The sequence below is a fragment of the Pinus tabuliformis genome, chromosome Q (assembly GCF_031772625.1).
Source record: "Pinus tabuliformis cultivar Carrire ecotype Pingquan chromosome Q, CPIR1, whole genome shotgun sequence".
Lineage (NCBI taxonomy): Eukaryota > Viridiplantae > Streptophyta > Pinopsida > Pinales > Pinaceae > Pinus > Pinus tabuliformis.
Genome location: NC_142296.1, coordinates 1046225320 through 1046236893, shown reverse-complemented (window position 1 = coordinate 1046236893; position 11574 = coordinate 1046225320). Strand labels below are relative to the sequence as shown.

Genomic DNA, 11574 nt, shown 5'->3' with positions numbered 1-11574 from the left:
GGAAGGATACCGGCGATGGAAAGGGCAAGAACCGCATTCAGGAAGAGCCTTCCTTCTCGGTATGGGAGATTCAGGAGGATTCTGAGGAAACCCTCATCCCGGTTGGGACGAAGGAAAGCGGATGCCAACCAGAACACCTGTTCGTAGACAGAACCGAGCAGAAGATAAGGAAATCGGCGGACACAGAGGATATGAGGCTGCAGCGTTACGGGTTAAGGAAACGGGCCACGGCTGAAGGCAAAGATAATGACAGAGCCAGCAAGAGAGCCTGGGGGCGTGCGAAACATGGAGAGGAGGCAGGGGAAACGTCCAGGAGGGGTCCGGGTAGGAGCAGGAAGATGAAAGAGACTGTTACGGATAGGGTGCGCAAAGCTGAACAGGCCTTTCTGCGCTTCTCCAACCAGGCGGTCCGTAGGGTAATGCAAAAGCTCGAAGAAGAAGCCACACAAGACCAGTCTGATGAGGAAGTTGAGGACTGGACCTTTTTGCTTCACGACCCAGGCCAAACCAGAGGGCGCATGTCCCTTTACAAACAGTCCCTCCACCTCTACTGGGTGATGAAGGGAATTTTGGCCAAGGCGCTGCTACAAGTTTCGAAGGAAATGGTGAACCTGGCAAAAGGAGGCCCGGACATCCGCCTGGAACTGAGTTTCCTGAGAGTTGCGATGCTGAAACAAGAGGAAGCTATGATGAGGATGGAGGAGCAGTTGACCACCATCCAGCACATTCTAATACCGGAGCAGCAGGAGCAAGTGACAGAGGCGATGCAACAACCTGCGAGGGGCAACGATTAACTTAAGATATGTTTAGAACTAGTAATAAATTTTGTAGCTATAGTTTTGTTCACGTCAAAGATAGGAGAATGCAGAACAGTCAAAGCAGTGGTTTTTGGAATAGTTTTAGAAAGCTTCAGGATTGTACAGTTTATTTAGCAAACTCCATTAGACTTTGGACATACTTTTTTTGGGCCGCTATCAAGAATTATAGATGGCATTTAGACCCGGTTTCCCGTATAGGGCGGGCGTATACTGTTTCATGAACTGATGTATTGTTCTTTTTGATCGAAGTAATAGAATGAGAACCACCTTAGCCTACAAAAAAAAAAAAATTTTAATCAAAATCCAACATATATTTTTAAAAATTTGAGTTTGCATTGTTTAATCGGCATAATTCTAGAGCACCAAGAGTTCTTTAGGGCGCTGAATCTATTTATGCATTCAAAAATGTATTTTAAACAACAAAAAATCTTGAAATTGTATTCGGAGATTTTGGTGAATTCGGATGAAAAAAGGTTATTCATCTATAAATTAGACTACACACTATAATTTAAGCAAGTCTTTGCCTAGAAAATAGATATGAATAATATGTAGATGATTTGTGTTCTGTAGTACTTTGATAAACAATGATCAAATGGAAAAAATTATGCAATCTGTCCATTTCATATATCAATTTATTAGTCTCTATCAAAAAAAGCTATAACACTATTAATTTAACACCCATGAATATAAATTGATAATATTTAATTTAAAAAAAAAAAATATCTATTTTTCAATATTATTAATAAAAATATTTTTTAACATATACATAGATTAGAGTATTATCTATTTCTCCCCAGTATTCCAAATTTCTATTCATTATATGTCAAGTTCAAATTTAATTTCATATTAAATGACTTTGTTTACTGATCAAAATTTATGTTACTAAAGCAAAACTATATAGCAATCAATTTTTCCACCCACATTAAAAATTACTTTGTTTTGAAATTCTGACCCCAAAGTAAAGGGTGGACCTCACGAATTATGATTCCCAATGTACCTAAACGATGCAATATACTTACGAAAAATACGTGTGTATAATACACTTCGTATAATATACGAATTGGAAGAGACGTAGATGTGTAGACTACTGTAATAAAATATTCAGACATTTTCCAAATAAATTGGCATGGAGGGGTTGGATAATCCTGCGCCATCAAATGTGTCGGGTGTTGCAATAGAAGTCGCGTGCCATCTATTTGACAAATTCCTCTCCGAAAACTCGCTCGCTCGCGCAGCTCAGATTCTTTCCTCCGACCGATCCAGAAGTTTGCCCTCTCAGTCTGAAAGATCCGAGAACCCCCGATTTTTTTGGGTCCCTAGTATTGTCTAAACAATGACAATTGTGGCCTCGCCGGAGAGGAAACCCCGGAAGCAGAAGCCTTTGTTGAGTGAAACCAGTCCCCTCCTGCCCGAGAAGCAACAGGATGACGAATATGGTGTCCATGAAGGATTCAATGGCGCCTCCTTCTCCGGCGCTGTGTTCAATTTGTCGACTACGGTGGTAGGAGCGGGAATTATGGCTCTGCCTGCTACTATGAATGTCTTGGGATTGGTTCTCGGCAGTCTACTCATTATCTTCGTTTGCTTCTTGACGGATGCTTCAATTGACATTCTCTTAAGGTTTAGCAGGGCCGGGGCAGCGGTTTCCTATGGCGGCGTCATGGGAGAGGCCTTCGGTAGAATTGGGAAGATGCTGTTGCAGATCTGTGTTGTTATTTGCACTTTGGGCATTCTTATTGTCTATATGATTATCATAGGTATTTATCTGCCCTAATTCAAGGAATTATGTGACCCTTTTTTTGAACTGGCTTCAGCTTCATTTTATCAGGATAAAGATACACACCGGGGTTTTACCTGTAACTTAATTTGGATGTCTTTGATTAACATTACCTGTAACTTAATTTGGATGTCTTTGACTAATCAGCCGCTAGTGGGATTTGTTGGAGATATATATTATGTCAATATTTTCCGGGATTTACGCGTGATCCCAATATCACTATTGCTTGGCTGGCACACATCTATAAGTAATAGAACGTCATTTGGTTGACTGAAACCTGGTGGGACTTTATTAGCTACTTGACTTCACCAGTGTTATATTAGCTACTGCAGTTACTAACCTGGCAAGCCATCGTTGGCCACTTACTGTGCTTTCATCGGGTAAATTGGATTTTGGGACATCAATGTTTGTGTGGGGACTTTTTGAGAATTAAATTATTTTGAGGGAGTATAGCTCTACCATGGTTTTTCTATTCAATATTGGACTTGGCTTTAGTCTCAATCTAGTTGGAAAGTAGCTTTATTTTTTTCTTCCATTTAACATTAAAGTTGGTGCCCACTAATCTCAGCCTTATTAGGAAAAAAAATTCTGTGGAGTTTTGGGAAGTGTTATGTACCACCAAAATGTTCCTCTTTTTAACTGGCTTCATTTTATCAGGATAAGGTTGACACACCGGGATTTAACATTACATGTAATTTAACTGGAATGTCTTTGGCTGATCAGCTGCTAGTGGGATTTGGGATATATATTATGTCAGTGTTTTCCAGTATTTTCACGTGACCCCAAAATCACTTTTGGTTGGGCTGGCACGCATCCATAGGTAATGGAATGTCTTTTGGTTGACTAAAACTAGTAGGATTTTATTAGCTGCTTGCCTTCCCAGTGTTATACTACTTAAGTTTTTAACTGAGATGTTTATTTTAGGAATTATAAATTTGAGTTATGAACTTTTGGTAAATGGAATGTTGTGAAGTTTTTTTCTGAGGTGTTTAATTTATATATGCAATAAAAAATTCAATTTAAAATAAAGATTTAATCAAAAAAATTATTTATTTACTCTTTAAAGTTTATTAGTTAGTCAATGTTGTTTTGATTGTCATAGTTTATCTGTTAGATGTTTTGGAGGATCTAACAAAATTTGTTGGAATCATAAATTTGAGTTTGAAATTTCCACAATCTAAGTGGCCAAACAGTTTTTTATAGTACTGAATTCAATACAATCAAAAACCCATTTTAAATCACAACCAAAACCATTTTAAACAGCAACAAAAAAAACTCAAAAACTCTAATAACGCTGTTTTCATTTAGGTAAATTGGATTTTTATATGGTTCTAATGGAAGTAATTAGGAGTCTTTTGGGGATGTTGTGTACTGCCAGAATGTTCCAGTTGATATCCTAAACTGCATTCTGATAGTTAGATAACGCTGTTTTCATTTAGGTAAATTGGATTTTTATACGGTTCTAATTGATGTAATTAGGAGTCTTTTGGGGATGTTGTGTACTGCCAGAATGTTCCAGTTGATATCCTAAACTGCATTTTGATGCCAGATTTTGTGTATGTAAGAGAATTGTGTCCTTACAAAGTGCTGGGAAACATCCATTTACGACTTTAGAAGATTGAGGGCTTCAAGCGCCAAGCAAGAATGTAGTGTAGCCGAGCTGCAGGGATTTAGGCCTTCATGTTTTGAAGAATCCCATCCCCAGATGGCTTCCTTCCTCTGTAAAATTGATTGGGTTACGTTACGATTCTATGAAGTTGGTGCAGATCTCCAAAGCAATGTCCGTCCCCAATGAGGATGGAGTTATTTTTTAGTCCCCATCTCAAAATAGAATAGAATAGTACTGCCGACGGGTAGGTCATAGGCAAAGTCCAAATCCTCTGAAATTTCAACTCACTTATTGCATTATGAGCAGTTTAGAAAGCTGAAACACCAACAGCTTCTTTCTGTTTAACAAAGTTGAATTCTTTTTGTTTAACAAAGTTGAAGTGTGTTACGAGGCATATATGACTTGACATGCCTTGGGAGTGTCTCTTTTTTCTCAGATTCTTTTCAGCTTCTTTCTGTTTAACAAAGTTGAAGTGTGTTATGAGGCATACATGACTTGACATGCCTTAGGAGTGTCTCTTTTTTCTCAGATTTTTTTCAGCTTCTTTCTGTTTAACAAAGTTGAAGTGTGTTATGAGGCATACATGACTTGACATGCCTCAGGAGTGTCTCTTTTTTCTCAGATTCTTTTCAGCTTCTTTCTGTTTAACAAAGTTGAAGCGTGTTATGAGGTATACATGACTTGACATGCCTCAGGAGTGTCTCTTTCTCAGATTCTTTTCAGCTTCTTTCTGTTTAACAAAGTTGAAGTGTGTTATGAGGCATACATGACTTGACATGCCTCAGGAGTGTCCCATTTTTCTCAGATTCTTTTCAGCTTCTTTCTGTTTAACAAAATTGAAGTGTGTTATGAGGCATACATGACTTGACATGCCTCATGAGTGTCCCTTTTTTCTCAGATTCTTTTCATATTTATTTGAATGGCCAATTACCTGGAGCAGTGCCACTTTTATATTACTTAGGACGTGATTCATATCGTATATGGCTTGCAATTATAAATCTTTGTCTGATAGAGGTGTTTATTGATTTGGGCAGGTGATGTGCTATCTGGAACATCATCAAATGGTGTGCATCATGCTGGTATGCTTGAACAGTTGTTTGGATTTCATTGGTGGAATGGACGTCTTCCGATCTTAGTTCTCACCATAGTCCTTATTTTGGCTCCGTTGGTGTCTTTCAAGAGAGTGGGTAAGTCTGCTTTGATCATTCTGATAAGAATGCTTTAGCACTGTGATTTTCAGATATGTCATATTGCATGTGTTTTTTCACAGCTATCAGGGATTTAAATGTCTAGAAACTAAAGTAATTATACGAGGGGATTCAACATTTCTTAGGAATGCCACATACTGATCGCATCTGCCTAGACCAATTGTCTAACTTTTCATGTTGCCCTGTTGGAAATGGCATATACATTCAAGGATCTCGATCTTTGGTCATTCCTTAACGAGTTATGATGTTGAAATCTTGATAATTATATTGATAAATTTCCATGAATTTGCAGATTCTTTGAAATTCACTTCTGCATTATCAGTTGCACTCGCTGTTGTATTTGTTGTGATCACGGCTGGTATTGCGATTGTAAAGTTGTTCAGTGGCACCGTCCATGCCCCAAGATTGTTACCGGATATTGTTGATCATACTTCGTTCCTGAAGCTTTTCACTGTGGTACCAGTCATTGTGACCGCTTACATATGTCATTTCAATGGTATGGATTATTGCCCTTCATCTCTGGTCCTGCACCTGAATGTAGTATCTTAGAGTTCATTACCTGAATTGGCATTTTAAAATTTTGTTGTAGTGAATTGTGATGTCTTTGTCCCATGCAGTTCATCCCATTTACAATGAACTTGAGGACCCTTCAGAAATGCAACCCATTGTTCGCACATCATTGGCATTGTGCTCAATTGTATACATAACTACAAGCTTTTTTAGTGTTCTTCTATTTGGAGACCAGATTATGGATGATGTCCTGGCCAATTTTGACACCAACTTGGGAGTTCCTTACAGTGCTGTGCTGAATGAAATTGTTCGCATGACCTACGTTGTACATCTGATGCTGGTCTTTCCTCTCGTATTTTTTGCCCTGCGCCTTAATATTGATGGGCTTATATTTCCAGCCAAAAAGCCCCTTGTTTCGGATAATAAAAGGTTCATCTTGGTCACTACCGTGTTAATTGGAACCATTTTCCTCGGGGCATCATTCATACCCAGTATCTGGGATGCATTTCAGTTCACAGGGGCTACTGCAGCAGTTTGCATTGGGTTCATCTTCCCAGCTTCCATTGCTCTCAGGTAAAGAAAGGCTGTTTTTCATTTCTGGTTGTCTTTCATCTTGCTTATATGTAACTTCTAATCCCAATTGTTTTTAATTGCAGAGATACACATGGAATCTCAACGAAAAAGGACATCTATCTCTCACTGTTTATGATATTTCTTGCCGTAGTTTCAAGTTCAATTGCAATATTCAGCGACATAAATTCTATGTTCAAGGAAAATGAGGTAGGCCCTCCACGAAATTCAGGATGATGTTATTTATCAAAAGAAGCAACGCCTGCATATAAATATAAAGATTTTTGGAGCAGAACAAAGAACAGAAAACTGATCTGGAACCTGATTGTAGAATTGTGAAAGGTGGATAAACTATTGTAAAGCCTGTGTAAAGGCATGGATCAGCTAATGATCCGGTGGAATGTCTAGTAAATACAAAAAAGTCAGCTAATGATCCGGTGGATCAGCTAGTTTTAAAATTCACTTGTGTAGAAGGCGAAATTGCCAGTGAAGCTAAATAGTCATGAAAAATCCAGGAGACTATTTGGAAGATAAAAACAAGGTCATTAAATTAAATTGTATTGTATTTATATGTGTATTATTTAATAATATTTCTTATCTATTTTTGTGTGTGGGGTATTAGACTGTCAGATTTATTGATATCTATATAATAAAATGTAGGACACTATTTGGAATATAAAAACAAGGTCATTAAATTGTAGTGTATTTATATGTGTATTATTTAATAATATTTTTTAATCTATTTTTCTGTCTTCTAACAATGGTATTAGAGTGTCATATTTGTTGATATCTACATAACTAGTAGAATTATATAAATTAAATTGTTCATAAATGTGGATAAGCATCAATCCATGATAAACATCAAAACACTTAGTTACATCTCACACTATTAAGATTAAAAAAATCATAATGATTTTTAGGTAAAAAGGATTTATAATAGTTTTGATTAACTATTTGTTTTTATTTTTATTGTACTTATTTTTATTTTTACTAGCCACATAAATTAAATGGTTGGGAAATGCAGACACAAACCAATCCATAATAAGTATCAAAATGTTTACTTCAGGATACATCTAAAATTGCTAAAATTAAGAAAATTATAATAATTAATTAAATTGTAACTTTATTTAAAATAATAATTATTATTATTACAAAAATAATATATTAGTTAAACATATATACATTTAGAAAAACATGTGACAAGATTCTTAACTATGGAGATTCACCCCACTTTATCATAGATATTCTTAATATGTAAATAGGCTTTGGGCAAATACCATGGCTTATCAATACTGCAGGCCAAAAAAACCATAGCTCATTTCATATGACACTTGTTCATATGACATTTTTTAAATTAATGAATTTAATTAAAAAACAAAAATACAATTAATTTGTAAATAAATTTTAACTTTAGATTTGTGTATACTATTAAGAATATTCTATGGAGGTTAAATCCTTACCATCCATCTAATAATTATTGATAATTAAATTAAAATTTGAGAAGCTCTATTCCAAAATAGACATGCCTATTAGCATAATTATCTCCCTAAATTTATCTCTTCTATCATTTATTCTTTGAAACATTCTTTCTCCTACCATATCATATCTTTGCTCCCATCTACATCTAAGAATCTTATGCATATAGAGACTACCCCTATTTAGTGTTAATATAGTGTGACTCACCCTAAGATTCACATCCAACCTTAGTTTAATGCCCATTTGGCATGTAACATTGAAAACGGCCCTAAATCATGTCAAAGAGAGCCAAAATGGGCATGGAACATGAGCATATGCTCATCTTCTATTTTAACCCTAGTGTAGGGTTGGTGGCCCCTAAACTTGAATGCAACTTGAACCCGCTTTTGTTTCTACTCAAGGCTAGCTAAAGTAAGGGAATTCCTACAAAGAAATCACATATTGCAGTAAGGGAAACAATATGGTTCTCATTAGAAGAAAGATTCTTGGCCAAGCACCAACGAACTTAGTTGATATGGTGAGGGAATATACAAATACACTAATGGCACTACAAGTATAGTGGTCATATGTAGAAGGGTTCTCCATTAGGAAAATTGGAGCGTTGGAGATGTAGTCCACATGACATAACAAAAGGGTGTTAGATATCTTCTATTCCTTCAAAACTTCTATGATTTGATTGTTGAAGTTGGGGGTAATGGTAAATATTTTATAGTAGTATCTGCTCAGAGATCTTCAAACAAACTCGTCAAATTCTTGGCAATCAAATAATTTATCTAGGTCTTAATTAGAATCATGCATGCAAGAGTTTTGTTGGTTTGATGTTGGCTCAAACAAAAATTTCAACCTTGACTTGATTCTAGCATCTCAAAGACATGAACTATTAACAACGTTTGTACAAAAGTTGGATTATGCAATTAAGAGTATCTTCTTAATAATGTTGATGTTATACCAAAACAAAGATCCATCCGTCTTAGAGATGTAGTCAAGGAAGCTGCATTGATTTCTTGATCACAAGAGATCTGACGACATTGTAACATATGCTTAAGGGATCATGATTTTAGATATGACTAGAGATCATGTACATGAAAACACTGCCTATGGGTGACGTTTTGGATAAAGAATGGAGTTGTGAGAGTATACACAAGCCAAAGAAATACCTCACAATCGTTTGCTCCATATGCCCATCTCACAAATAAAGGAGAACAACCCCCAAACTCAACTCGAGGTGGAAAACAAGTAATCAATGATCCTAAGAAGAAGAAGCTTAGTGCAAGTGTATCTTCTAGAAGGGGGGAAGCCCTCGATGAGGAGATGTTTGGAAGAAAGTGTTTGTTGTTTCGGACTCTAATGAAGCCTAGATCGTCAACATTTAAATTCTTTTGCCCAGTAGGATTGGTGATGATGCAGTTGTAGGAGTACTTCTCTATTCATGAGGAATAAGTTTCATGGTGGTAGTATAGAATATATGAGATAATTCGCAAAAGAAATGTGTCAATGCATGGTATGCCATTTCCAACAAATTCATGCTTATTATTTATTTCTATTTGCATTCTAATATTGGAATGTTGATGACGACTCTGGTAGATACCCAAAGACAAAAGTGACTAATTGAGACCCAAAACACCTTTTCTGTTGGGGTATAGCACACCAATTTTCTCAATAGTGTTTGTTTGGATTTAATGCCTTGCTATCCTCTTCTAGTCTCAAGTTCCCCCTAAGCTTAACAATTGGAAACAAATATGGAAAACTAATGCCAATTCAAAGGTAAACTATTTTTGTTGGTTTCTTGCTAACAGAAAATTTCTGACAATTAATAATTTAAGAAATCTGCAAAAATCAAATTTAATTACCTTCCAAAACTGATGATAGAAGTGGGTAGAAAATCCATCAGGTCCTGGAGCTTTGTCCAAGTTGAAGGATAATATTACTTGACAAATTTCCTCTTCGGCGGGATCTTTTATGAAAGCAAGGTTATCCTCTTGAGATACAAATTTTAGAATTTGTTCCAACTTTGATAATTTCGCTTCAAAGTTGCTTGGGGTCATGGCATTGTACAAATCACTAGTGACAGATCGTCTCCTCCTTGAGTTGAGCAAAGTATGCTATTTTAGTACCTCTTGCTATTATCTCTTTGATGTTATTTTTCCAAATTCAGTGCTTTGCCTACTTACGGGTTTTTATTTATTTATAACTCTGACCTTTAACCAAATACTCCAAGACTAAACATCAAATTTTTTCTTGTGCTTTTAATGTTTTATGATAAGATGCAAATTCTTCCCTTTCTTCCTTAAGTAGGTAATTTGTCACGTGATCATCCTCTATTTTGGATTATATAAATTTCATTCTTTTTTCATGTCCCTGTATCATTGGTTGTCTCTCTGTTTGTTGTTCTCGAGTCCACTTTCTTAATGCACGTTTTAAGCGCTTAATCTTTTGTTCCTAGATCATCACCGAGGTTCCCATGACCCATTCACTCTAGAATTCCTTTACGAGATCATTGAAGCCTTTTTTTCTTTCCCATATTGGACAATAACGGAAGGGAAGGAGCCCACAATCAATATTTTCAGTGATTTCAAGAGAAATTGGTTTGTGATTCAAATTATTCCAAGGAAGGATTCAAGAATAAACCAATCTATTTTGAGGAGAAGAATGATTTTTATATTATGAATCTATCTAAACAAACAACAATATGACTCGGTCTAAATCATTTGTTGTTCCAACTAAATTTTTTGGAGGCAGGTTTTTTGTCCAACAAATTTAATTTTTGGATGAGATCTTCTAAATTTTCTTGACACTGATCTCTAACCCAAGATCCACCTTTCTTTTCCCACTGATGCATATTTTTATTAAAATATCCTCCAAATATGCAATCAAAGCCAAAAATGGAATCCCCAAGAGTCAACAAAGAATCCCAACATTTTTGTTTTTCTCGAAATTGCATTGGCATATAGATATTAACAAAAAAGCATACTCGATTTGAGGGGATATGAAGAAATCTGAGAGCCAACCAATGGGTGGAGACCAATGATGAAGCAACATGAGTGATGATTGAGTTGATATGGTGGACACAACACCTGAGGCTCCTCTTGAACTAACATAAAGAATCCCATTACCATTCCAAATTTTATGATATTTTTGAAAGATCTCTTGATTCCTCATTTTTGTCTCCTAGAGTAGGAGAACTAAGGGTTGTTCTTTCTTGATTAATGACTTCACCTCCTCCATTATTTTATTTGACCCTAATCACCTGCAATTTCGGGAGATAAGTTTCATTACTTACTACTTGTATAAGTTTCCTCTTGCTAAGGGGCAGAGTTCCCTCCTTTTCTGGTGTTTCTGTATCCTTTGGGATTTGGATCTAGAATTGACTAAGTGCCCATTTCCTTATTTTTTTTTCTTTTCTGTTTTCTCCAATCTCACCTCTTTGTTAGGATTTTGACCTTCCTTTAGTTGGAGCCTCTCTAGTTCTTCTTCCTTCTTAGCCTATGTTTTATCATTTGTCAAACTCGGAAAAGAAGACCCCATCTTGATGTTTTCAGGGTAGAGGAATTGTTCCTTTGTCTTAAAAGACTCCATAGTCTGTTATACAGGTGTCATATATTCTTT

General features: G+C 36.1%; 1 protein-coding gene across 1 annotated transcript; it reads left to right on the top strand.

Moving 5' to 3' along the window:
* Positions 1 to 1956: 1956 nt before the first annotated feature.
* LOC149223089 (amino acid transporter AVT6A-like) lies at positions 1957 to 7093 on the top strand. The gene is made up of 5 exons (XM_089385754.1): positions 1957 to 2575; positions 5239 to 5391; positions 5705 to 5908; positions 6030 to 6495; positions 6579 to 7093. The coding sequence occupies exons 1-5, from the start codon at positions 2152 to 2154 to the stop codon at positions 6727 to 6729; spliced, it is 1398 nt and encodes a 465-aa protein (XP_089241880.1). The 5' UTR covers positions 1957 to 2151; the 3' UTR covers positions 6730 to 7093.
* Positions 7094 to 11574: the final 4481 nt, after the last annotated feature.